General features: G+C 41.2%; 1 protein-coding gene and 1 long non-coding RNA gene across 5 annotated transcripts; one reads left to right on the forward strand and one right to left on the reverse strand.

The window, feature by feature from the left end:
- Positions 1-417: 417 nt before the first annotated feature.
- On the reverse strand, positions 418-24,602 carry csf1ra (colony stimulating factor 1 receptor, a). 3 transcript variants are annotated; one of them, XM_061834016.1, is made up of 22 exons: positions 24,345-24,601; positions 22,142-22,251; positions 19,668-19,955; positions 19,309-19,596; positions 19,082-19,218; positions 18,835-19,000; positions 18,545-18,746; positions 14,488-14,603; positions 14,291-14,402; positions 13,057-13,256; positions 12,711-12,802; positions 12,508-12,634; positions 12,107-12,211; positions 11,888-11,998; positions 11,637-11,799; positions 10,121-10,203; positions 9,939-10,036; positions 7,803-7,925; positions 7,614-7,725; positions 5,841-5,940; positions 1,794-1,905; positions 418-1,558 (listed from the first exon to the last, which is right to left on the reverse strand). In XM_061834016.1, exons 2-22 carry the CDS (start codon positions 22,215-22,217, stop codon positions 1,358-1,360), a joined length of 3,012 nt encoding a protein of 1,003 aa, XP_061690000.1. In that variant the 5' UTR covers positions 22,218-22,251; positions 24,345-24,601; the 3' UTR covers positions 418-1,357. The 3 variants fall into 3 exon arrangements, with proteins under 3 accessions (XP_061690000.1, XP_061689997.1, XP_061689998.1); XM_061834013.1 differs by having other exon boundaries at positions 19,082-19,596; positions 24,345-24,602; XM_061834014.1 differs by having other exon boundaries at positions 19,082-19,596; positions 22,142-22,203; positions 24,345-24,437.
- LOC133508263 (uncharacterized) lies at positions 4,962-7,745 on the forward strand. 2 transcript variants are annotated; one of them, XR_009797014.1, is made up of 5 exons: positions 4,962-5,926; positions 6,134-6,275; positions 6,377-6,454; positions 6,702-6,948; positions 7,618-7,745. It is a non-coding gene; the product is annotated as an uncharacterized LOC133508263 (long non-coding RNA). The 2 variants fall into 2 exon arrangements; XR_009797013.1 differs by lacking the exon at positions 7,618-7,745 and having other exon boundaries at positions 4,965-5,926; positions 6,702-7,537.
- Positions 24,603-26,186: the final 1,584 nt, after the last annotated feature.

A 26,186-nucleotide genomic window follows, 5' to 3' on the forward strand; every position in this document is an offset into this window, starting at 1 on the left:
TTGGTTTTGTTGTTGTTTTATTTAACCTTAAAAAGAAAAAAAAATTCTAAAGCGCTTGTTTCATCTCCATCTAAAAGGCACAGACTGAATATTAAAAAGAGACACTGTCAACTTAAAGTTCATTCCATTGCAATTATCGCATAAAACAAGTATGTTCGTAAAGTGCTACACTAAGAAGAAGAAACATTTCTTAAGTTGAAACCACACAAAAGGTGATCTGAATGGCCTTTATCCGTCCATCCATCCATTTTCTGAGCACCTTATCCTCACAAGGGTCCCGGCAGTGCTGGAGCCCATCCCAGCTATCTTGGGGCAGTTTGCCAGCCGATTGCAGCTAAGGGAAATCAATCAGAACAAAAGTCAGGAAAAGAGTCAAAAAGTTGAAAAGAAAAAACTGCACAAACTTCACATTTGAGTTTCAGTGTAAAGATTTTTATTATGATCAAAGATTGTCTCACTTGCACAAAATCACACATCTCATATACTATGCATCCAATCTCTACAACCTCGGCGCAATCCTAAAATAAAGATACTTCTTGATATACATTAGGAGATATATACAGTACATGATCCTTAGCATTTACCGCATATGCAAGCACATTTGGAATGACGTGTGGCATACGCATCTCTCACAGCTTATGTTACTTCATACGTTGATTTGGCAGTGTAGGCTGACTGCTACATATGTTCAAAAGTCAAGATTATATGGAACATGCACAAAAAGGTCCGAAGAACACACACAAACATTCACATTGTCAAGCATAAAACGTTCATTCTACGGTGCATCCACTGGTTGCCGTGCGTAGTTCAGATGCACGTCATTGCGCTTAAGCGGTCCTGAACCTGTGGAGAATGCATTTGACTTAAGAGGTCCGATCACATGTCGCCAACAAGCCCCACCGACTGTAATCGTGTCACAAGAGCTCCTGCTATGACCAAAGTGTGGAGGGCAAAGACAACGTTGTCATTCTTTCCCTCCTTCACAGTCCATTTGGCACGCGCTAGAATAAAAAAAAAAAAAAAAAAACGCTGTTCAATTAAAGTTATCCAAGGGATGAAAATGAAAAAAACTTAGCTAAGAGCGCTTTATACACAGTCGGCACTTGTTCGCTTTCGACTGAGTTCGCTGTGGAATAAAATACAGATGCATGTTCGCTCCCGTGGGAAAAACATACTGTAGTGTACGATATTGTTTTTTTATGAACTCCTCTGGATTTATGGAACTAGATGATCCCTCCGCCCAGAGGAGGAAGCGTTAAAAGCGTGTTTCCTGCGATCACGTCTAGAAGTTTGAAGGGTTTTTTTTGTTGTTGACAAGAGCGGAAGTTACCGACGTCACTTCATTGGTCAAGGATTTTCAGCAAAACTGATAGCTGTTAGTCTTCATCAAAGGGTGCTCCTCCTCCTCCTCCTCCTCCTCCTCCTCGGGGTCACAAGACTGCTCGCAGGGGGCGGAGCAGCACTTGGGCCGGTCGCACCGCTCGGCGTCCGTGACCTGCTGCTGCTGCTGCTGCTGCTGCTGCTCCTGCTCCTGCTGCTGCACATTCTGATAAATTAGCTGTGGGACAAACGCAGTTTAGGTGGTCAAGTTCGAAAGAAACTGGTCACGGTCACACCAGTGGGCTATTTTTGGAATGTGTGTGAGTGTGCGTGTGTGTGTGTGGGGCGGGGGGGGGTGGAAAAAAGCATGCACAACTGTGTGGCAAATGCACCAACCAGTCCGTATTCGTAACGGGCCAGTTACATGTTCCTATCCAAAACCGGATGTTCTTCTCCTTGTGCAGACAGCTCACCTGTTCCTGTTGCACTTGTTCACCGAGCTGTCTTTGTATCATCTGGCTGATCTTGCTGAAAGTGGGACGCTCGGTGGGCTCCAGATTCCAGCACATTTTCATGATATCATAGCTGCAGGAAAAGGGGGAATTTCATTTTTGGTCATATTTTAAGGTAAAGTTTGGTTGGAGGCTTTGGGACACTAACTCACACTATTCATCTTCCATGCAGACATAAAAAGTGTTTTAGAAATGTTTGTGCAGTATGTCACGAACCGAAATTACAACCCCCCCACCCCACACACACACACACAAATGAAGCAGACGATCCACCACTGTTTGCTTTGCTCAGTGCGAAAGAAGTGGCGAGAATTTTAGCCAGACAATTCGTAGCTGCTTTATCACGACAACGCTCCTGCTGACAATTTCCTGAGCATCTGACACTTCCCGGTAGACGACACAGATGACATCGAGACAGCAGTGGAAGATCCTAGAAGAATACTTCCAGAGAAGTCTCACTTAGATTACTACGAAAGGGAAAATTAAACTTTTCACAATGCAAGTTTTTATTAACAACTCACGGAAATCACCATCCCGCCTTGCTCAGCAACATTGGCAGAATACATCCTGTCAATAGTGGGACTTTCAAAATAAAAGCACACTATGTAATAAAGGTTTTGTGGCGTATTAAATGCGTTCAGTAAGCAAGCACAAAATAGCCATCATGGGGCCTTGCTTTTATTTTGAAGGCCTGACTTTTGACCGGCCTTTACGCTGATCTGACCGCAACTTGCCAGAGTGTTGCCGAGCAGAGTGGGGGGCTTCATAATTGACCCATCCGTAGAAATTGCGTCGTCCGCGTCGCTGACAAATCAGAGGCCAGAGATCTGCATAAACCACGCCCCTTTTGGACCCGCTGTTCCCTCAGACAACGTTGCATGGTCCAGTATAGCTTTTGTTAGCGTTTTATCGCGTATTTGGGTTCTTTAACAATAGATATGGTTAAGAGGTGTAGTCACGGACTTTGTAATAGTGACGACAGGTATCCTGAAAGGCGAGTTAGTGGAGTTCAATTCGTACCCTTTCCAAAACCGAAGACCCAGTACGAAAAATGTCTTTGATGGATCAAACTTTGTGGAAGACCGCACCATCAACTGAATCCATCTAAAATCAACCGGAACAGAAGACCGAGTACGAAAAATATCTTTGATGGATCAAACTTTGAGGAAGACCGCATGATCAACTGAATCCATCAACTGGAACAGATATGTTTGCACGAAGGTATGCCCTATATTTGATTTTCAATACACGTCTCACATAAATGAATTAGCAGTTCTTCGCTTGCATAACATAGCTAAGTGGGAATGATTGACACACTTGATCTGTGTTGAGCGATATTTTGCGATGATCTGACTGCACAAACGTGTCCCTTTGTTCGCGGCTAATGAGCTAAGCTAAACCGGACTAGCAGTCCTAAAAGCCTTCAACGTACACCAAGACTGCAGGAAAGATGTTTGAGGACACTAAAGTAGTGATTGTCGTACTCGGTCGGGACTTGCGTAGGTTCGGCACTAATTCAAAAATAATTATTGAGGGGAGCGCGTGACGTTACACAAAGAAAATGAGAGAAACAACTCATAAATCAAGCCTCGCCTTCTTCTTCTCCTTCATACGGCGGTTCACAAACGGCTATACAGATACACATACAGATTCTGCACATAAGTGTGATATGTAACACGAAAATAGGAAACTGTCAATGACGAATTCGTCTTTGGGTTATAATATATTATATTATGTGGCTTCTCGGTCTTCCTCCGACTCCGGAAAGCTCTCGCGCTAATATCAATGGTTTCTCCGTCGATATGCATGTAAATACCATGTAAATACCCCTCGCTGATTTACAACGATATTTCACTGTTAGCTAAGAGTGCGAGTGAGAAATCAGCCGGTAAATCGGACAGTTTCGCTCTATTCTTTTCTTGCTGCGCCGATATTTTTGCTAATTGTTTGTCTGACGTTAGCACACGTGGCGTGACGTCACTTCAGGAGGCCTGGTTAAGTGCCCTGTACGGAGGGGTCAATTCCATTAAGATGTTCATTAAACCCTACACTGTGAATGCACCTTCCCATTGGTTGAATCCCTTTTACACGTTATAACAGAAAGTTCTGAGTACTAGCGAGTTGATGAAGGAAAGTGAGAAACAATAAAATTCCTGAAAGAAGTGCTTAAGTATGAAAATTGTTCCCTTCACTCCTGCTTCCACCATCAAAGAACTTCAATTAAGGTAAAATTGATAATTGATGAATGAATTGTTAAATGTTCATTTATCCACGTTCTTTATTTGTAGTTAACAGCTTACTGTAAAACGACTGCTATTATTTTTAAAAAGTATTTTTTGAGTTGTCTGTACTTGATTCATTTAAATTATTTCTTATGGGATATATTGCTTTGGTTTTCGTATGAATGAAATAATCTGCAACAGTATAGTCACCGAAACTGCAGTTCCTCTATATGCCTTTTGTAAAACCAGTCTTGAAATTCTTCTGACACAACTTGTACTTTATAGTATGTTCTGCGTAAAATAATTGTCACCCATTTTTTTTCCATATACATTAAAAGTCCGACAATGAATTCAGATTTAGATGATTATATCATCTTTGTTTTAGAGAAAAGTAATTTGTATTTTTATAATATATTTATATTTGTACTTTCACCCCTAGTTTTTAGATAAAAACCTCTCCTGTCAAACAATCTACTCTTCTAGTTTATCCTAGACATGAAAATAATGGAAGTCGCAACTATCCATTGTTAGTATAGTACATGTACTTGCTTTTACCGGTGCAGATCTTGCGCTAATACTATGGCACCCTCAGACCGTTGTATTTGTTTTCTGTACGTTTGATTATGCTAAGGCTGTGTCACTCTTTCAGTATTTCAAGATTTCCTCGTAGACATTCAAACAACAACAAGTGCGTATTTCCGTGGGGGAAAAAAGTCGCTCACCAGAATAGTGTGAGCATTGTACCAGAATAAATACATTGGGCCGTAAATTTACATTTTCAACTTTCCACCATTTTTTCTTGATTTAATCCACTGGTAACTCTAAAATCCATTTTTAGGAGACATAGGACAGATTTGACCCAGAAAAGCCTCTTGGTAAGTAAACACTCACACAAAAGGACAAAATTTTTCATTTTCAAATTTAGGGATGATGTTTAGGCTATTTTGTTGTCAAATGGAAGTAACTATATGTCAAAATGAGCAGTATAGTATGTAAGGGTTAAAGTTCCAACGATAACAAGGGGAACTACAAGGAAGTGTTTACATGCTTGGCCAAGAGAGGTTTGTTCCTTGCCCGAGTCTGTTTTTCGCTGCCGTGAAATAGCAGTTCCATGGCTGACGAGGATGGCGATCATGTGGCTAACAAGCAGAACTGAGGCCTGACTCACACAGGGACAACAGATGAGTGGGAACTGACTCACATTCAAGTCTGCACTCTGTCCGCAGCACAATTATTCCGGGACGGTGTGACATCCGCGAAAAATAGATACAGTCTCAGACTCACCCGCTCGCTAGAAGAACACGCATTCTTCTGTATTTTCCGCTGCCTGCTTTAGCTCGCAGTCTGTCCACCAGTCGTCTTTGTACATCGTCATCTATTAAAAAATCTGATCTGATCCCGTCCAATATCAGGAGTGTCAAACTCAAGGCTCGGAGGAGGGGGAGCCGATTTGTCCCGCCATCGTCATTTTATGGGGTTCGCGAAAGCAAGTCATGCTCCATCATCATTATAACTAAAATATGTATCAAAACTCGTCATATACACACACACACACAGAATGCTTCCTTAGGCAGCTGCACATATCGCCCATATCAGAAACCACAGCTGTAGCGATTGACCCTTTATATCTTTTCACAGTCATAACAGGCTTGTGGAGGTAAGTGTAACTACAATGGGGCAAATGAGAAAATGAGTTTGACTATCTCTCATCCATACCCCTTCCCTCCATCCCACATCAATTGAACCAGCCAATTCCACGTGCTACTGGAAAGGAGGAGGAGCTTACATCTCAGGTGGAGCAAAGTCTGGCTGACACATCTGGTAGCCTCGTTTGACCATCTTGTAGAACCTGGAGTCCACAGCCACGCTGGGGTAAGGGCTCTTTCCTGGTGGTGCACAACCACACACAAGAAAGCAACAGCACAAAATCAGAGTTTGTGTGTGTGTGTGTGTGTGTGTGTGTGTGTGTGTGTGTGCGTGGATGAAAAATGTCACATGTGTTAAAGCTCTTAGCATGAACTGCGATAAAAACACTCTCTGGCACCACCTTAATGCGTCACTCATTTGCTACTGGCATAGGAAGCGCACCTCAGCAGCTTCATGCTGTCCTGTTACCTTGGGCTTCAGGAGCTTTGCTGAAACTTCAGCGGAGTAACCAGACATTCATTCTTTGTGTCGCTTATCCTCACTAAGGTCTCAAGTGTACTGGAGTGGACTTTGGGTAAGGGCCAGGGTACACGCTGAACTGGTCGCCATCCAAAAAGACAAACAACCATGCGCACTCACATTCTTCACTTAACCATGCATGCATGCTTTTTGCAGTATGGGAGGAAAAGTGAACTACCCACACAGGAGAACAAGCAAGCTGTGGGTGAGATTACAACCTACAACCGCTGAACTGTGAGTGGCATGTGCTAGCTGCTAATTCACCGTGCTGTTACGGAAACACTGGAAAACGTAAAAATACCCACCCTTGTTTAGCAATGGCATATGATCAGAAAAAGTTAATGAAAAGGAATCTAAATGGGACATGGATTTAAACTACACTTTTGATCTACACGTATGTTCATCACCTCATTTTGATTTTTAATTGTTTGTGTTATGTGTGTGTTTTTATTCTTTATTCTCTTTCCTTTCATCCTTTTAGGTTATTATGATGCGAATCCTTTGTGATGTGGTTTCCCTTTATAATTTTAAGTTATTACGATGCGGAATTCTAGAATGTTCCGACGAGTGCCTATATACGGACGAGAAAGACCGTCAACGGGGCTTCTTACGACCGCACCGCTGCTTGGGACAATTACACGGATGCCTACTGCATTTCATCTTTGGACATTTCTGGAACATTCGCTGGAAAGAACATTTACATGTTTGGGAACATTCGTTGAACTTTGGTGACTATTCGCCGTTTGGCTAGACTACTCGGTCTTTGAACTTTTGTGTTAGTTGTTTTATCGTGCCTGTGTTGCATTGTTGTGTGTGTGATTAAATTGTCTTCAACGCAATACAACTGTCTTATCACATTTTGCTGGTTTGAGTAAAGGGGATTTTAGTCTAAATTCACGTGTAACAATTCGTACATTTAAAATTATACAACTTACAATAGATAACATTTAGTGTGATTGGGACACTCCATTAGCAACATAGCAAAGGTGTCTAGCATCAGCTTCTTTGCGGTGTTCATGCTAGCCTAGTATTGCTAGCATTGGTATTTTACTGAAACTAGATGTGTTTTCCCTGTGACTGCAGTATTTATCATGACTAAACACATCATCTATTTGAGGTCCTGCTTGTACACACTTATGATGGGTGACTTTTAGTCTTTTCGACTTTTGGTGGTTTTGCTGGGGGCCAATAAAGTGAGGCTCCATTCATCCTGTTCTTAATCTTGTTAGCAGTTTCAACAATGAAAACTCTCCTTTTAAGGGGTTGAATCGATAATATTAATCCGTTTTTTACACAAGCACGTGGAAAGTAGATCAACTTAAGTGCCAAGTATGAGTACTTTTGCTTTTGCCATCTCTTGGATGTGTGTTGGTTTCCATGTGTGTCTTCTCACCCAGAGAGAAGATCTCCCACAGGAGGATTCCATAAGACCAGACATCACTCTGGACAGTGTACACACAGTCAAAGATGCTCTCTGGAGCCATCCACTTCACTGGCAAACGTGCCTTCAAACAGACAAGATGCTAAATCCATTGAAGCATGTGTGCAACTGTAGAAATAAGGTTGACAAATGTGTCCTTACGTTGCCTTTCACCACATAATTTGTGTCATTCATGATGTCCCGTGCCAGGCCAAAGTCACAAATCTTGGCTATTCTGTGGTCCGTCAGAAGGATGTTTCGAGCAGCCACGTCTCTGTGTATGCACTGCACAAAAGAAAGCAGCCTGTCTCATTAAACAGAAACACTACTTGGAGATATTTCTCTTCTTGGGAGTTATTGTGTTAAAATATTTAAAACATTATGTTGGAATAAGGTTCTGTCATTCCAACATGTGGGAGGGGTGCGTTATGACAATTCGTAGGTAGTTTCCAGGCAAGACATGCCCAGGTCCAATATTAGTTGCTCCAGGACACGCGCCTCTGCGGTATGATTAGCTGCTCTATCCCTGTCGAAGTGTAGAACTATTGCTTCCAGACGGTAAAAGAAGGATCTGACTCTAGAGGGACGTTGTTAACATAGTTCCCACTCAACCTAACCCACTTCAATCCTGTTAACCCATCCTAAACTCTTTTAAACACCAACTGCAGTGTAGCCCTACACCTAACCATGACAATAGTCTTGTCTTTTGACTTCATAGAAATGTGAAATATGTTTGCAACAGTCGTCTCATTACATCGCCGCCATAGAAGCGGCCTCGCTCGACGCAAGAGCCAATCATGTTGAAGTGGGGCGTGTCCTGCCTGGAAACTATGTGGCCGTCCTATAACACGGTGGGGGTATTTTAAGGCTTAAATTATGAAAGATTAGTATCCATTTATCCATCCATTTTCTACTGCTTATCTTGTATAGGGTTAGGCCAACCCTTTATCATTTTCTCCTCTTTAATCAACTATTTTAGCTGATTTTTCCTCATAAAAGCCCTTTGCCTCTTCACCATGTTTGCCTTGGATACTGCGCGCTACTATTTGACCTGAGTCTGTTGCTCGCAGAGCCCGACTGGGTTTGTATTCCATAAGAATTTCTTTCATGTATTCAGGACCTAAACCATTTTGTGATTTATAGAAGAGTAGCAGAACATTAAAATATATTCTAAACCTGACGGGAAGCCAGTGTAAGGACTTTCAGAAAAGGATTTATATGCTCTGACCTCTTCGTTCTAGTCAGAACCCGAGCTGCAATCTTCTGAATGAGCTGCAGGTGTTTAATGCTCTTTCAGGGGAGTCTAATCAGAAGACCATTACAGTAGTCAAGTCTACCTGAGGCGAAAAGCATGGACCAACCTCTGGTGATCTGCTTGAGAGATAGAAGCCTTCACTGTGGATATGAAGAGTTTGTTTTCAAAACGAGACATAGGCATTTTTTTCAGATTTACGAAACTCACGCCAAAATTATCCAGCCCCGAATGGATAACTTTGGCGCGAGTTTCGTAAATCTGAAAAAAATGCCTATGTCTCGTTTTGAAAACAAACTCTTCATATGTTCTTCAGCTCATAGAAGACTGTTTTAGCGATTGATTTGGTATAACTGCTGAAAAGCAGGTTGCACTCTACCAGCTATCTGTACCTATACTCACAGCAATCCTTTTTTCTGCACTGGCTAAAATATTCATGTCGCTTTTGTTGTGGTTTATTTGAAGGAAATTTTGGTTTACCCATTTAGTTTGTTTTAGATGGACATAATGCCTAAATTGAACTGTGGTCATTTGGAGACATTGGTAGATATAACTGTGTGTCATCTGTATAGTTACATTAATCATGCATTTTAAAGAAGGGAAGCATAAACCAGCTTAAGAGAAGGGGTCCAAAAAATGACCCTCTAGGGAACAGTTTTGGCTAGGTCATTCGATGCGATTTAAAACTTTCTATGGGTTTGAAATAACTCCTTTCCTCCAGATAGGATCTGAACTGTTTTAGAACTTTTACATGTCGTCAGATCATTTCGCACTTTGATGAGAGCTAATTCTGTACTGTGTTGAGTTTGGTAACCTAATTGAATGTCAAAAAGTCAACTTAAGTGAAAAAAATTTCCTCAGTTGATCAAAATACATTTTCTCAACAGTCCTGGCCATGAAGGGGAGGTTTATACTTTGCTAACACGGAAGAATGCATCATTCTGAACACTAAACCTATGACTGAAGATATTTTTTTTACTATTAGAACAGAAGCAGATTATACTTTCCAAGATTAGATAATAACATAGGGCCAAAAAACAACTCACATTCTTGGCAGCCAAAAAGTCCAAGCCTTGAGCCACTTGGTAGGAAAACCGTAACATGTCATCCAAGCCCAACGGGCATTCTCCGGTCTCCTCATACACTGCGTTTAGGCACAAGTCCCATCATTTTAGCCACGGAGCTGTGTTTGTTTAAGGAAAGTTTCTAGTTAAAAAAATGACGTTACTTTGTAATGGCTTGCTGTTAGGCAGCTGACACGGTCTCATCTCCAAGTAGCTGCTGGACGACTCACTAGAGATCCCGCTGTCACTGTAGGATGACACAGTCACAAAATGTTGGGAAACTCAAAATAGAAATATTTGGAATTCAACTGTAAATTATACAGAAATCAGGTCCAAAACAGGGATGAGACAAGACTTTGAGAACTTTTGAGGCCGGCTACGTTGTGAACTAGTCACTGATCAATCACAGGGCACATATAGACATCCATTCACACTCATATTCACGTCCAAAGAACAATTTTAGAGTCTATCGAGCTTGTGCACGTGACGTCACCATTTTCACGGTGCCATATTGCCGGTCAAACAGAGCTGCTCGACATTGTGGGAGACATTGAACAGGAGGAGAATATTTACAATACCCGAGACCTGTTGTGCTGTTGGTTGTCACAACAGATGAGACAGATCTTCAAAGAGATCATTCTATTGAATACCACCTGAAAAGACCAGAAAAGATCAATGGATTTCAGCAATTAACCATAATGGATAGTGCCCAAACAAAGTACACAAACACCTGTGTAGCAATCGCTTCATTTCAGATAGGTAGTATTTTTCTCAATCTCAAATTATCAAGAAGCAAGTTGTTTCATTTGAGAACAATGCATTTAAAAAAAAAAAACTATCGCAGAGGTTTATGGGAGTTAAGTCTAGCCGCAATCGCTTCTGTGTATGTTCCGTGGAGATGACTCCGTCCTCTTTTTTTTCAATCATAGTTAATGTGAGTTTGTGTAAAACTAGGGGTCATTTGTTTTAACATTGGGTATTGAATAGTAGCTGAAAACATTGATGGATTCTGGCAAATGTTACCGTGTGGCCGAACACGCTTCCGCGTTCACGGGCCGTCAACCCATCACTATGTGGGATTTATTCCTGATTGAGAACAAATCCAACAACTAAGTATTTGTATGGGTCCAGACTTTTATACGCTTTCAAACTTTTGCATGTAAATCTCGACGACTTACTCACCAGATACATGTGTAGATCCAGTTGTCCAAGACAAGCGGAAGCGAATTAACAGTCCAATTTCATATCGGCGAAAACATTGACTTCGGCATTAAATATGGGTCCTCTATGCCGGGTTTATCTAATTTTTCCACGTACCTTTGTTTATTTTCACCTTCTAAATGTGTAACGGTACTGGACAAGACTCGTCGTGCTATAAGACATATTTTCGCGTCGTCTCCAACCGACTTAGCAGTGATCAATGCTTTGTTAGACGGGCAATATGGCGGCGTAAACAAAAGTCACGTGATTTTATGACGTAAAGTGCACGAGCGCTATAGTGAACCTTACATGCATGTTTTTAGAAAGTGGGAGATAGCCACACGACCTGGAGAAACCCCACATCACCTGTAAACTCAATGGAGGAAGGCCTGCTTCTCAGATTCTCAGCCCAAATCTTTAGTGTTCAAGGGTTAAAAGTTCAAAACTCCATCATTGTTGCCATTGTCTTTGGTGGCGTACCTTCTTATAAAAAGTTTCTCATTGCAGATGTTCTTATAGTCATTTGCGCTTTCCATTATGGCAGGCAGGTTCATGACAACACTCATAAATGTTTCTGCCTTCTGGCGGAGGAAGTTCAATAGGTCCCCAAGGCCGCAATACTCTGTGATTACCAGCACAGGTCCTGGAGGGGAACCATGGCACATGAAGACCATTTCAACTAAAACGTACTGTATCTACACGCATATTACTTGATGTGGGAATTGTGTTACCTCCATAGGTGCAGGCCCCCAGTAGATTAACGATGTTCTTGTGGTGTCCCAAGTGACTCAGGATCTTCAGCTCTGACATCAGAGCTTCTCTCTCGTCAGAATGGGCACTGGCTTCAAAACAAACGACACAGTGGCATTAGTCCGCCGTCACTGACTCGATTACATGAAAATGATGATTGTGCTTATTAGATTTCCTGGAAGAATAATAAACATTCAAACCTTTTAACATTTTCACAGCCACACGCATGACGTTGTCTTTCTCTCCAAGACCAATGGCTGTGGCCTCCACCACTTTTCCAAAAGCTCCAGCACCTAAGATCTTGCCTGCGAAGTTGGACCTGACTTCATGATTTTGAAACTACTTTCATCCTTATATTAATGCATGAAACTCTGGTATGATAATCATCATTTACTGTAGAGCTAGAATACTGAACTGTCATTACAAAATTAATCACTTGAAACCACTCAAAACAAATGGTGACTTTAATTGAATACCTACCTCTCTCACAGTGTAAACTTTTATTTATCTTTGTAAAGACGGGACATTCAATACATTTCGTCTTTTGGATCTGCAGGGATTTTTTTCTGTTAGACTATTTCATATAAATCAAGCTACCAACCTAGCTTGAGTTTGTCCCGTGGGAACTCCCATTTTTCGTTATATGGCAGTTGCGTAGGGTCAACAAATGTGTAGTTGTTTCCATCTCTTGCCTCAATGATCTTCCAACGGATCTCATACCTGGGTTTCTGATGAATGTAGCAAGGGGAAGCATAGTTTTAAATTTGCATTTAAGCTGCCAGCATACTGTCTCTTCCAATTTACCTGCTTATATTTGTAAAACACAAAAACCATAAGCACAAGGAAGATGGATAGAATGCCTGCAGAACCGGCCAAGGTGGAGGTGAAAAGTTTGTCTGCATAAACAAAGAAAAAACATTTATCTACAGTGACTAACTATGTTGCAAAAGCTATTGCATCAGTCTTCAGAATGGATCGTGAATATCGTGAAAGGAGAACATTGAGCTCCTAAGTAAAACAGCTGACTGTGAGAGATAATTTTTTTTTTTCATCCAGAACATCAAATGTGGTTTAAATCACGTCCTCATGACTTGGATAAAACATTTTTTTTTTTAATCTGGAGCTCAGAAGGGCATTTATGAATATTCACCAGAAACCTCCATGGCAAATGTGTCACTGCTGACTCCAACAAGGTTAAAGGCCACACACTCCACTGTCATCCTCTGGTTTGACGGTCCCACGGTCAGAACACTCTCCACTGCCACTGCCCCGTACTCCTCCCTCTGAACCTCCACAGTCTGAGCTTGCAATGGGGTGGCCATCTGCAGCCCGGTAGTGCTTTCGTTGCACCTGTCTCGTTGCAAACAGGTTTAATGTTAGATTATGACAATGGTAAGTAGGATTTTGAGCAAAAAGCCCAGTTAATGGAAGGGAGTGTTGTTGAAAACTGGCATCATACAAAACAAATGCATTCTTTCATTCATCTTCTGTACCGCTTATCCTCACTAGGGTTCCTTGCGCGCTGATGCGTATTCCAGCTACTTTCAAGCCAGAGGCAGGGTGCATCATGAACCGGTCACTGGCCAATCGCAGGGAATATAAAATGAATCAATAATTCAATATTTTTTAACTGGTGAAGGCACGGTGGAGCAACTGAATAGAGCTTTGGCCTCACACTTCTTAGGACCAGGGTTCAAATCCTGGTCCCCCCTTTGTGGAGTTGGTATGTTCTCCCCTTGCCTGCATGGGTTTTCCCCGGGCACTCCGGTTTCCTCCCACAATCCAAAAACATGCACTCATTGGAGACTCTAAATTGCCCCGAAGTGTGATTGTGAGTGCAGCTGTTTGTCTCAATGTGCCCTGCGATCGGCTGGCAACCACTTCAGGGTGTACCCTGCCTCCTGCCTGTTGACAGCTGCGACAGGCTCCACCACTCCCACGACCCTTGTGAGGATAAGCGGCTCCAAAAACTGGTGAAATTTCTTAATAGACTTTTGGTGGAAGTTGTCAACATAGCTGGTTTTCATCCTCATTTAATTCCCACTCAATTCCTGACTGAACCAATGAGGTTGGACCCCATCCATTGGGTGACCCTGAACAGAAGAGTTAGATGGAAGAGTTTTTATCTGACACCTCAACAACTGTCAGAAAGCAGATTAGCATCCCTCCAAAACTACTTTTTTCAAAAACATTTCTCCACACCAGGATCTGAACTGTGACTTCCCTGTTCCAAGGTTCAAGTCGTTTCAGATTAGCTCGTAGCTACTGTTGCCTATTGGAACCACATTATTGCAACATGTCCACGGTATGTCTGCCATCCATTAAATAATGCTCATTTGAATAAAAAAAAAACTAATTATTTTTCACTTGGCAATGACACTCACGTGGGACGTATTCCAAAACATTGGTACCAGATTATTCTCGGGGCAGGATATCCGAAGGACGTGCATGTCAGAGTAGTCACATTTTCCCATCTCACCATGGCAACCGGTCTCACTGCCAGTGAGAAGAAAACAATTCCACATAAAGCACAATATCGGGACCGGGGAGTTAAGCCAAACGTGCGGAACATGTCACTCACGATACATCTGAACTTGGAATGTGATGGAGGCGTTGGCCAAATCACTCCGGGCACTGAAGGTGTATTGACCTTGCTCCTGAGCATTCATTCTCTTCAGTTGCAATATCGCATGGTATCTGATGGGAAATAAAGGAAGAGCAATTTAATCGTGACCACTTTAGAACTTCTGCACTTCCACATTGATATAAAACAGAACTTACGGCTTTCATGAGTGACATTACCTGGGAACAAAGGTAGCAAAAGTACTCACACTCTGACTCATGTAGAAGTACAGACACTTGTTTAAAAGTATATGTACCAGTTAAACTTTTTTACTTCAGCAAAAGGAGAAATTGTAAAGACAATTACATGTAATGCAAGTCTATTATGTACAATATCCATTTTGACATGCACGATATAGTAAAAGGTCAAGACACCCAAATGTTTGGTTTGCCTCTTATTAAGTTGCATAGTACTCATAGTTGGGGAAAAATAAATTAAAAAGCCAAATAAAAAACTACTGAAACTTTTTTCACTAACCTAAACATTTCTCAATTAGCTAAACAGAAAGTAAAAAGTTTTAGATGGCCTATTAACCCCTGTACAGTTGCATAAAGTTTTAAACACAGTTTCCCACAGAATTTTATCAACATTACTGGTCCACTGTATCAACAAAATTTTTCAGAATGATGATTAGAGATTTAAAAAATATATATAAATAAAACAAACGCGAGACGAGAATCCATGCAAACACAGCTGAAACGAAACTATTATTGAAACCAGGGGAAGGCAACAGCTAATTGCAAGCTGCTGTCACAACAAACAACAAAAAAAAACAAATGCAAATAGCAGATTCCTTTCTAAGGCTTTAGCCAACAGACTACAATTTTTTTTCCCTTCGATAATACATTGAGACCATCCATCCATTTTCTGCAATGCTTATCCTCACGAGGGTAACGGGTGTGCCGAAGCCTTATTCCAGCTATCTTCCAGCGAGAGACGGGGTACACCCTGAACTAGTTGCCAGCCAATCACACGCCACTTATAAACAAACTAGTATTATTCGCACTCACTTTCACACCTATGGGCAATTTTGAGTCTTCATATAAGCTACCATGCATGTTTTTGGGATGCGGGAGGAAACCGGAGTACCCAGAGAAAATCCATTTCAACCGGGGTCCTCAGAAACGTGAGGCAGATGTGCTAACCACGTACCACCTTGCGACCAACATTGCGATTTAGTCAAGGATGGCGCTCCACCAACAATTTCAGGTGACTGATAAAACAAACAACTACGTGTAGGCGTAATAATCTAAAGAAATTGTCGTTACTAGTTGCAGAAAAACGTTTTTGACAAATTTAACTGGTCTTTACTTGATCATACTTCACAAATTTGGCTTCGGTGATTTATACAGTGAAGAAAATAAGTATTTGAACACCCTGCTATATTGCAAGTTCTTGCACTTAGAAATCAAGGAGGGATCTGAAATTTTCATCGTAGGTGCATGTCCACTGTGAGAAAAATAATCTAAAAAGAAAATCCAGAAATCATAATGTATGACTTTTTAATCATTTATTTGTGTGATACAGCTGCAAATAAGTATTTAAACACCTATCAGCCACAATTCTGACCCTCAAAGACCTATTAGTCCGCCTTTAAACGTCCATCACCTCTCCATGTATTATCCTGAATCTGATGCACCTGTGTGAGGTCGCTAGCTGTGTAAAGACACCTGTCCACCTCATACAATCAGTAAGACTCAAACTTGTAATGTGGCCAAGACCAAAGAGCTGTCCAAAGACACCAGAGACAAAATTTAACTCCACATGGCTGGAAAGGGCTACGGAGAAATTGCCAAGCAGCTTGGTGAAAAAAACACTGTCGGAGCAATCATTAGAAAATGGGAGAAGCTAAACATGACGGTCAATCTCAATCGGAGTGGAGCCCCATGCAAGACATCACATCGTGGGGTCTCAACGATTCTTAGAAAGGTGCGAAATCACCCCAGGACTACACGACAGGACTTGGTCAATGACCTGAAAAGAGCTGGGACCACCGTTTCCAAGGTGACTGTTGGTAATACACTAAGACGTCATGGTTTGAAACCATGCATGGCACGGAAGGTTCCCCTGCTTAAACCAGCACATGTCAAGGCCTGTCTTAAGTTTGCCAATGACCATTTAGATAACACAGGGGAGTCATGGGAGAAAGATTTGTGGTCAGATGAGACTAAAATGGAACTTTTTAGTCATAATTCCACTAACCGTGTTTGGAGGAGGACAAATGATGAGTTCCATCCCAAGAACACCATCCCTACTGTGAAGCATGGGGGTGATAGCGTTATGATTTGGGGGTGTTTTACTGCACATGGGACAGGACGACTGCACTGTATTAAGGAGAGGATGACTGCGGCCATGTATTGTGAGATTTTGGGGAACAACTTCTTTCCCTCAGTCAGAGCATTGAAGACGGGTCGTGGCTGGGTCTTTCAACATGACAATGACCCGAAGCGCACAGCCAGGAAAACCGAGGAGTGGCTCCGTAAGAAGCATATCAAGGTTCTGGCGTGGCGTAGTCAGTCTCCAGGCCTAAACACGATAGAAAATCTTTGGAGGGAGCTGAAACTCAGTGTTTCTAAGCGAGAGCTCAATAACCTGTCTGATCTAGAGAAGATCTGTGTGGAGCAGTGGGCCAAAATCACTCCTGCAGTGTGTGCCAACCTGGTGAACAACCACAGGAAACATTTGACCTCTGTAATTGCAAACAAATGCTACTTTACCATATATTAACATTGGTTTTCTCAGGTGTTCATATACTTATTTGCAGCTGTATCACACAAATAAATCGTTAAAAAAAATCATACCTTTTTCACATCGACACATCATACAGCAATCCAGCGGAAAGCAAAACAAATTCGGTCAGTTACAATTAACATGGCACAATAGAGGAGCTTGTGTTCTAACACCAATATATAAAATTCCGATTTTTCTTCTTAGATTATCTCTCTCCCAGTGGACATGCACCTACGATGAAAATGTTAGACCCCTCCATGATTTCTAAGCGGGAGAACTTGCAATATGGCGGGGTGTTCAAACACTTATTTTCTTCACTGTATATTCACTCCATTGCAATGCTATACAACTCGCCCAAAGCAACTGTTACTAAAAATGGGTTCACATCCCAAAGTTTCACTTTACATGGATGAACTAGACAAGGATGTCCACTTTCACCCCTACTGTTCGCACTATTTATCAACCCACTGGGAATAGCAATACAGGAGTAATAAAGTAGTAATAAAGGTATCCGTACTCCTGTGTCAGAACACAAAATCCGTCTTCATGCAGATAATATCCTTCTTGACTTAGAAGGATCCTGGGCGTGACTTCACATAGTTTATAACCTCATTGAGGCATTTCAAAATACCCATTATCATTATGTTTTCCGACAAATTAAGGACTCATGTACAGCTATCTGTGTAGAAATGTAAGCGAGGAAAAGTATAAATTAATCATAAGGTAAATATTCAAGTACAAATACACTAAATTGCCGAAAGTATTCACTCACCTACCTTTACTTATACATGATTTTGAGTGATATCCCATTCTAAAGCCACATGGTGAAATATGGTGTTGGTCCATCATTTGGAGTTATAACTTTTAATGCAAATCGAGGTGCATAAAAACATAAATGCGAGAGTTTCATATGGTTGAACTTGATTGGGCTGCACAATCCTAAACTCAGCCACATTTTTGGGTGAATTAGAGCAGAGACCAATCCAGACCTTTTTGTCCAACATCAGTGTGTGGCCTCACAAATGCGCTTGTGAAGAAATGGTCATGAATTCCCATAAACGGTCTCCTAAGCCTTGTGGAAAGTCTTTCCAGAAGAGTTCATGTGTATAAATTGCAGAGGAGGAGGAGGGTGGGCTGTTGTCATATTAAAACTCTATGGATTAAGATTGGGATGTCACTTAAATTAATCTCTGAATAAAGGAAGGTGAGTGAATACTTTTGGCAATACTCTGCATCTAGATAATGCGTTTAAGAACAGTTCAAAGGAAATGTGTTGTCAATGTACCTGTTGTTGTACCGGATAAGTTTGTGCTCCTGTGCAGACGTGCTAAGAGATGTTGGTGTTTCCCACCTATGCTCCACAATGTGGGGATACGCCTCAATGAGCACCGAGAGCTCCAGATCCTCTCCCTCGTTCACCTCAATTGCAAGACCCTTGTGGGTCAGCTTCGGGGAGAGCTGGGGCAAGAGTCGAATGTATGGCTTGTCTGCATACATGACTCACAAGAATCAGTTCCTGACAGCATCTTTTTAGTCTGAATCATGTATGCACGGGTGACCATTCTCTTAGCTTACCGACAACCAGCAAGTATGTTGTCGAACTGTTCACCCCTGCTTCATTTGTGCCGATGCAGGAAATGTTGCCCGTGTCTGCAAGGTCCACAGAAGGGATGGTGAGTATGCTCTGAATGTCCAGACGATTTTCTCCACTGGAGCGGACCCTCTCTTCTATGATGGGTTTCTGAAGCCAACAGAAAGACAGACAAAGAGTTCATGATTTTTATTAAGCCCAAGAGAATTTCCATGCATAGATCATACGGACTGATTTGGTAGTATATATCCAGGTGACATTGTAGTTGAAATTGGGATTGTGTGTAGTGCAGGAAATTTTTAGTTCCTCCCCAGCAATACGGATGTATTCATCCGTCTCTAAAAACACGTATGGAGGGAAGCGGAGCTCTATAGAAGGATAAAATAATATAATTAGTCCAACAAAAACTGCCTTTATCAACCGAGAATTGAGGTCTGTTAACCCTGCAGTGGGCTCACTCTGGATGACGTTAATCGAGAACGCTTTGGAGGTGCGCTCCACTCCGTCGACCTTGGCCGTGCATACGTAGTCAGCATTGAAGCTGGGGTGAAGGCTGTGGATGAGAATACCACGGTGCCGGTACACAGTGAAGTTCATCCCAGGTGGAACGCTGGTGCCGTTCTCCATTCGGAGACTGATTTCTGTGGCGCCTGGGTCAGTCAGGAGGCAGGGCAGCAAGTAAACCTCACCCTCTTTTTTCACCACTCTCAGCAAGGTGCTGCTGGTCCAGAAGACACGGCTGGGATCTGGAAAAGGATAGGAATCTATAACCAGCAGTGACCTGGGTGGAGGGTGACGCTTGTGTACAGGAGCTCACCTTTTACAAACACATGAACTGATGAGGTCAGATTGCGGTGGTGCTTTCCACCTATGTAAAAACACTTGTAGGTTCCGGTGAATTCGGCCGAGGGATTCGCCACTTTCAAAATGCTGACATTTCCTCTCCCCCTAGACATGTAGCGTTTGTGTTTTGCCAGCCTGGGTTGCCAATTCACGGGTCTGTCGCCCTCGCACCGCAGATCTAGAGGGGTACCAGAGTCGACCACCACCTCAGGATCGGAGACCACCTTCGAGTTTAACTGGATCACCGGACGGCTCCACTCCGCTGGGAAAAAAAAAATCCATGATGTAGTTAAGAAACATTTAAAAGAGCTCTTTAATGGATTTTTGGACAGCTTTTTAAAATGAACTGTGTTTATATTCTGAGTGTACTCAAAACTGTATTAAAAGTACACGTCGAGTCTGAATCGCCATCGCTGCATTTGAAAGGATTTTATACCTAAATTTGATCTTAGCACCACTGACACACACATGGAAAATATTTGCCTTTATTTTTAATAGTAAAATGAGAAATGTATTGTACTGCATATGTTCAAAATACAAGTCCCAGATTACAATGCAATGCTATGTTGCTCATTTGCGCTCATATCATTAGTTTGAGTCATCTTCATCAAACATCAAAATTTTAAGGCCACAATAAGTACTACAATGCAGAGGTGCCTTACGAGTTTAATTTGTTCTATAACCAAGCTCGTAATTAAAGACACTCGGCTCTCAAATCATCATTCATCAAAGGAATCCAAAATCCATTAACCCTCAAAGAGACACCAACAACAAACAGGAAAAATAGCTCTTTACAGTTATGTACTTCATAAAATAGAATGTAAAAATGTAACAGTTTGTGTGTCATTTCATGCTTTAATTCAACAGACATTGTGGTGCTCCTACTCGTGTGTGTACCTTGGCCACAAACGATCCACACATAAATAGAAAGAAGACAATCAAAACCAAGTCAGGTAGCGAGCTGCATTTATACGAATACGTATGTACGAACTGTATATACGAAAGAATACGAAGCTGTGATAATTGTTATGTCTATCTTTAGGTGTTACTGCACTGTTTTTTTTTTTTTTAATATCCACCACATCAAACTAACGCCACACCATTGCTGGTTTCATTTTACATTGTCCGATTGCATTCAATCAGGGGACATTTGTAAGACAGTTTTATGGCTTGGTTAAATACACATTGTACAATTTTATTTTATTCATTTTTTTCATTTAGTTTGACACTAAACTTCAACTTGCAACAACAATTGACAGCTTGCACTGACCGATTTGAAGAAATGTTCAGAGAATCTGACAAGCTGCTACTTGCTGTGAAGTTTATGCCACCACAGTGCTTGTAACAAAAAATAGCCTAAAAGACAGTTTGTATCTTAAAGAAATTGGAAGTCGGGTCATTTTAAGTCCATTATATTGAATTTGGTTTTCAAACATGTTCGCACATTCATTTGTAATCGTAGAATCCAGAGGGCGGAGTGTTTATGCCTTTAAGGGACAAAAGACATTTGGTTACATCTCGAAATCTGAAATGAGTTAGCGAGTTCTCAGTACCAGACTGTGTTTCCGCTGTCATGTGGTCTAACGATGAATAATGGTCTAATTTTGCCATTTCTACAGTCATAGCTTCAAGTTGCATTGTGAACTAGTGAACAACTAACTCCTGCATTGAACATTTGCATTATAATAAAGCCTGCCATTAATATCTATATGCAACAACAGACCTTCCATATATATATATACATTATTTGGGCTAGGATTGTAATATGTTAAGTGGAATGCCCTTAAATATTGTCTTTTAGTTTTGGGCTGAGGGTCCTGAAAGTTCAAAATCATGCCTTAGCCTCTGTCTGACCTGCCGACTGCTGCCTCCTTGCACTCTCACACTATGTAGAATTGGCGCTTTCAGTCAGGTTATACAAATTCAAATTAAAGTTTGTTCTGAATCTTTAACTAGAATTAAGATTCTACGTTCAGCATTTTTCTCTTTGGCACATACTCAGGATTGGATGTGACCGAGAGACACATTGATGAGCATTCAACCCTTAAAATGCTTCCTGTGGGACTTTCCCACCAATACATGCTGTCCATTGAAACTTCCATCGACCCCCCCGTCCTCCCATCCCCCATCGACACATTATACAGCAATCCAGCGGAAAGCAAAACAAATTCGGTCAGTTACAATTAACATGGCACAATAGAGGAGCTTGTGTTCTAACACCAATATATGAAATTCCGATTCGCGGTCAAGCAGCTGAATCCTACATGCATGTTCTTCAGAACACCTCCCGCCACCCAAAAATCATGGGAGTTGATCACAACGAGAACACTGGAAAAAAATTAATTAGAGCTACCAGAAGACAATCAATTTAGTGGAACAACATCCCGCAGAAACAACCGTGATTTAGTATCAGGAAATTTAGATACAGTATTATGTTCCAAGCCTTACCTGAGGTGATGGAGACGATAAATCCCAGCAGCAGAGCGAGGAGCGACTGCATCCTGAACACACTGTGAAGCGGCATTTGAGTGTGGATGTGGAACACAACACTCTTTAGTCTGTAGCGTGTCAGAGGCAAAACCACATCACTGGTAGCACTTTGAGTCATCGTCTTTATTAACTTCTTATTTCTGACAACATAACATAGCCTGTGCTTTATTTTTAAAAGGGAACTTAACCCAACAAATACACAAGAACTTCCAGAAAGCAGCTCTTGCTATAGGTTAGGTCAATAAATAAAATTCAACACCTTTAAACATTTACTGTACCTTTGTTGGATATAACGCCGTGGTCTTAAGTACCTATTTCTCGTACCTTGATTCTCCTGCTATATCGGATACCGGTTTTGTACTCTGGTATAATATCGGTACTCATAGAAATTCTGACACTGTATGCACCGATACTACATCACCGTCCAGGTATGTGGAGCCATGAAAAAGTATTGGGGTCCTTCTCAAATTCTCATACTTTGCATATCCAGGCCAGTTTGTTTAAGATGATCGGACAAATGTAACTTATCAGACAAAAATTACCCAAGGAAACGTAAAATGCAATTTTTAAATGTTTTGGGGTTTTCTTTTGGGTTTTTATACTCTTTTCCTCTGACCACAAACAAGGCTGATTACCTACAGACACGTTCAATCAAGAAACCTCAATGGAACTTGTTTGACAAAAGTTTTCAAAGCTGCAAAAAAATGCCACTATCCAAAGAAAAGTCGATCAATAAAGTAATTGGGCGACAGGGTGGATCAGCTGGTAAAGCGTTGGCCTCATAGTCGTGAGGACCCGGATTCAATCCCAGCCCCGCCTGTGTGGAGTTTGCATGTTCTGCGTGGGTTTTCTCCAGGCACTCTGGTTTCCTCCCACATCCCAAAAAACATGCAACATTAACTGGACACTCAAAATGCCCCTAGGTGTGATTGTGAGTGCGACTGCTTGTCTCAATGTGCTCTGCGATTGGCTGGCAACCAGTTCAGGGGTGTACCCCGCCTCCTGCCTGTGGACAGCTGGGATTGGCTCCAGCACTCCCGTGATCCTCGTGACGATAAGGGGCTCAGAAAATGGATGGATAAAGTAATTGATTTCGATCAGCCTGGAAAGACTTAAAAAGCCATTTCGAAAGCTGTACGACTTCAATGAACCACAGTGAGATCCATTATCCACAAATGGAGAAATCACGCAACAGTGGCCTGCTTCACGCAATTCAGGACTTTTGGACGCGGGCAACTTGCTGGGTTGGATGGAAACATGAATGCTGCTCTTTAACAAAAACTCCTGAAGTAAAGTGTCCCGGCCGTTAGTTTGTGACCTCTGGCCAAAGCCCACTTGGGTTCTGTGGCTGGAACCAAAATACACCACCACCAAGTCAACTTCTGAATATCTTGAAAAAAAAACAAAAAAAAAAAGGAAGGTTTTGGAGCAGCCTTATCAAAGCCAAGAATTTAGTCGGATTGAATTGCTGTGGCCTGACCTTAAAAAAGCCATTCATGCTAGAAAACCCTCCATTGCTGCGGAATTAAAATAATTTTACAAGACTCATTGCCAGATATAGAAAAGTCTTGATATCAGTTATTGCTGTTAAGGATGACCCAACTAGTGATTTGGGTTAGGGGTAAAAAAAAAAATTTCACAGGGGGCCAGATAGCTTTAAATTGTCTCCCCAATACATAAAATCAACACTTCACAACTGCATTTACTTTTTTACTTAAAGACAAGAATATGAAAAAGTGTGTGTGTGTGTGTGTGTGTAATTAAAATTGAAAACAAAAATACAGCTACAGTTAGTATGTATGTATAATCCTGAGTAATTTGCAAACACGTCAATTTAACTCATAACATAAAAGGAGGGTTAAGTGTAGTTTTCTAAATGGACTGTGGATACAGTAAATGAATGAGGAAATAGAACTGTGTAGTTTCAGCAAATTATATGCTTGCTAATGTAAACAACATTAGAAAAAAAAACCTCTTTGGTTTACTGTGGAAAAGAAGAGAATAGCCACAACAGATATAAAACACAACTTTTGCTCTACTGTTAGCAGGCCATAAAGGATGATAAAGCCTAAAGGGCAAATGTATTTAGCCCAAGGTTCGAATTGGGTCGACATCTCAGCCTTTGTGACATCAAGTGAGGGTAATCCAAAAATTGACTCACCGGCGGTTCTGCTCAACCTGGCAGACGAGTCGATGAGAAAAAAAAGTTAGTGTCCCTGTTTGAACATCTGGAGCCGTCGCTTCTTCACACCGTCTCCACCACTCATGTCACACAGCAAACATGAAATCTTTGAGGCAAGTAAGCGGATGGCGGATGGGACTGTGTGTGTGTGTGTGTGCGTTGTTTGTGGGAGTGACGGTTCAGCAAATTATGCTTGACGAATGAATGAGCAGGCTCCAATTTGCCAAATCAAGGCCAAATTCTCCCAAGATGAGCACACGCCAAAGTGTGGCGGCCTCCGAACTCCTCCGGCCGAGGGAAGTGAGACGTTTAACGGGGAAAAGCACAGAAAAGGACCCCAAGGAAACAGATGCGCGCACCCACAGCCTGTGTGCTGATACACGTTTATTTTCACAATGCACAAAGTATACACACAGTAAACTTCACGTTGAGCTTTGGTACCATAGCTTGTGGTTGTCAGTTGTCACTGTGGACAAAGTGTTGCATGCGTACACGACGTTTGTATAGGCGTGCGCTTTGTATCTGCGCACAGTAGCCCCCTCGTTATAAACAATTTGCTACAAGATTATGTACAGTGAAAAGACCGCACAAAAAGAAAAGGCACTCATTTGTTTCATTTTGTGTGAAGGCAGTGATATGCTATATATTTTTTTTTTTTAATTATTCTCCTCAGTGTAACAACCACACATCCTCACTGGCAGGCAACACCTAAATCTATTTCGGCTGGGGTTTTTTTTCATTTAAATCTTTTTTTTTTTTTTTTTTGCTATGTACAGAACTTTGACATAAGTATTGGGACAAATGGAGGAAATTGCAGTATCGGATCAGACACCCTTTGTAGCTTGCACTTTTGAAAATAAGAAAATCCACAAGACCGCGTCTGGGAGACATTTCTGTGTGGTTACGCGACCCTTGTGAGGATAAGCGGCTTGGAAAATGGATGGGTGGATAGACTACCTGGCTCGAGAGTTCATTCATACATTTATACACTTTGCTTTATGCATACAACTGTACAAAAAAAATTATCTTGGTTTAGAGAAAAATTAAGATTCTGACATATAACAAAGGTGTACACTGTTATCAAAATGTATTTGCCCCCTTTTGCAATTTGGTATTTTTTTGTTTGTTTTTGCAACTTCTTTACTTTTAAGGTCAAACAATTGTATCAAATAATACACCCTAGGTAAACAAATCAGACATTTTTAAATGGAGATTTTATTTACGAAGGGAAAATTTATTCAAAGGTACATGATCCTGTGTGAAAAAAGTAACAAAATGAGAATTAATTAAGTCATTAATCTACCAGGATTATGATCATATGATATTTTAATTTGGTGAAATTATGTGGAAAAAATTGTGAATTTGAGAAGGGGGCAAATACTTTGTCACATCACTATGATTTTTCAGTTTAGTATTGTCATAAATGTATTACAATAAACTGATGCACGCTAATACAGTATTTAATTTTTTTCGAATTTAAAACATTCACACATGCCAGCAAGAATTTACAGGTCAAACATCATTTAACAGCGTGAGCATTTTATATTTACCTTAACCTTGAAAATATTTGGAGTGTATATATTTATATTCTACATAAAGTGCAAATGTGGCACAAAACTTTAAATGAAGGCACCAAGAAAAAACAAGTCACTCAAAAGGACAAAAACCTCATTTTCTCATTAGCGTCAATTAAAGCCATCTATTATTATGGGATATCAAAACAGTGCATAGATTCCGCATTTCAACATGTGCATTTTCAATATTTTCTGTTTACATACTTCGTATAACACCAAAAAAACCAAACATTTTTTTAATGTATCT

Source organism: Syngnathoides biaculeatus, chromosome 11 (genome assembly GCF_019802595.1).
Source record: "Syngnathoides biaculeatus isolate LvHL_M chromosome 11, ASM1980259v1, whole genome shotgun sequence".
NCBI lineage: Eukaryota > Metazoa > Chordata > Actinopteri > Syngnathiformes > Syngnathidae > Syngnathoides > Syngnathoides biaculeatus.